Genomic DNA, 1,737 nt, shown 5'->3' on the forward strand with positions numbered 1-1,737 from the left:
GCCGGCTGCCGCCGACGCGGCAACCGCGCGTTATCGATTTTCCAGTCGCAGCTGGTAGCGCCGTCTCTTTTTAACGGCCGCGCCTCTATTTCTTTCTCTCTTGCTCCCGGAATTTCGGCTCTTTAGCTACCGGCCGCGCCTCCCCGGCTATCCTCGTTACAAAACTACTAATCCGGCGCATTTTCGCGACGACCAACGGGCGTTTTTCCATGAGGGGTCACTTTTTATATAATACATGGTAGAAATTTAATACTCATTGTTTAGAGCTTTTCTCCACTGCCAATCAAGTGGGTTCGAAGTTTCAAAATACGTAGCAAAGGAGTCTCTAATTCGTATAGCCTCAACGTTCCTTCGCGCCCTACAATTACGTATATTTTCAATCCCAGTCGACGTTACATTTCGGTCGTTGCCACTTAAAACAGAATAAGTTCTTTCCGTTGGCTCCAATTGAAGTTCGCGTTTTATTAGAAAATTATGTACAGCCGTTGCATCTTGAACGGCTAATTTTGCTGTTGAAACGTGAGCGATAATTGGCCGACGAAAAATTCGCCACCTTGCTGCTAATATCCCAAATGAACATTCAACAGTTCTTCGCGCTCGACTTAATCTATAATTAAAGATTTTCTTCGTAACAGTTAAATTCCCACTTCGAGGGTATGGCCGCATCATATAAGGTGTTAGCGGAAATGCTTCGTCCCCTACTAGGACATATGGAAATTTAACTCCGCTACTATCCAAATGCCTGTCTGGAGGCAGTTGAAGTGAATTCGTATCCAATAGACGAGCAAGATCACTGCTAGCAAACACACCCGCATCGCTACGCCTCCCTTCCGCATCGATGTCCACGATGCTGAAGCAACCATTCGCATCACTCACGGCAAGTAGGTTGATGCTGTGGCTACCTTTGTAATTATAGCAGGACGAGCCACTATTCGAAGGAGCCTACAATTAACAAAAATATAATAATGTTAGATTTATTAAAAAATGCACGAAAAATGGTTGTATCAGATACATACCTGAACGATAATGTACTTCCCATCTATAGATCCAATACAGTTTAGAAATTGACAGATTTCCTGAAATTCGTCAGCAACCTGTTGCCAATTTTCAGCGGTGGGTTGCAGAAAAACTTCATCCTTCAAGACCTCCCACATTGCAGTGCAAGTCTCCCTTACAATTTTAGATGCCGTATTGCAGGCAATGCGATATGCATACGAATGAGATGCTAAACTGTCACCGGATGATAACCAGCGCAAAGTCAGCTGCAATCTTGTACGAGGTGAAATTGGGATTCGACAAACTTTTTTTTCTGAATCCGTGGTCCAACTAACGTTAGCAGTTCTTCAAATACTTCCGGAGTCATTCTGAAGTAATTGAAGAACTTTTCACGATCGGTTATTTGCGTCTCAACGACTAAATTCTCACTTGCACCTTGTAATTGCCTCATTTCATGCGTAAACATTGGCCGTACCCAGAATTTCCGTTTCTTTGTCATATTTTCCTGCTTTTGCAATAAAACGATGTAACTTAAGTACAGCTTTCGGGTAATTATTTAGAGATACGGACCACCCTCCGATGACCTTGCCCTTGACATATGTTGTCAAGGTCATCACTCTGAGTGACCTTCAAAAGGTTTTAGCCGGCGGTCGTTGTTCGTTAAAAAGTTATTAACAAAAAAAGTTTGGTTTATGTGTAAGTTGCAAATGCGTTTAGCACGGCGCGCTGCGCGCGCCCTCC

At 43.5% G+C, this 1,737-nt stretch overlaps 1 protein-coding gene across 1 annotated transcript; it reads right to left on the minus strand.

Annotated features, from left to right (window-relative positions):
- Positions 1-647: 647 nt before the first annotated feature.
- On the minus strand, positions 648-1,495 carry LOC105557335 (the record flags this gene model as incomplete). The annotated part of the gene is made up of 3 exons (XM_012004549.1): positions 1,332-1,495; positions 1,017-1,269; positions 648-942 (listed from the first exon to the last, which is right to left on the minus strand). Coding segments are annotated over exons 1-3 (712 nt in total), but the record flags the coding sequence as incomplete, so codon positions are not given.
- Positions 1,496-1,737: the final 242 nt, after the last annotated feature.

Source organism: Vollenhovia emeryi, unplaced genomic scaffold (genome assembly GCF_000949405.1).
Source record: "Vollenhovia emeryi isolate VEMERY1.0 unplaced genomic scaffold, V.emery_V1.0 DF939519.1, whole genome shotgun sequence".
Classification (NCBI taxonomy): Eukaryota; Metazoa; Arthropoda; class Insecta; order Hymenoptera; family Formicidae; genus Vollenhovia; species Vollenhovia emeryi.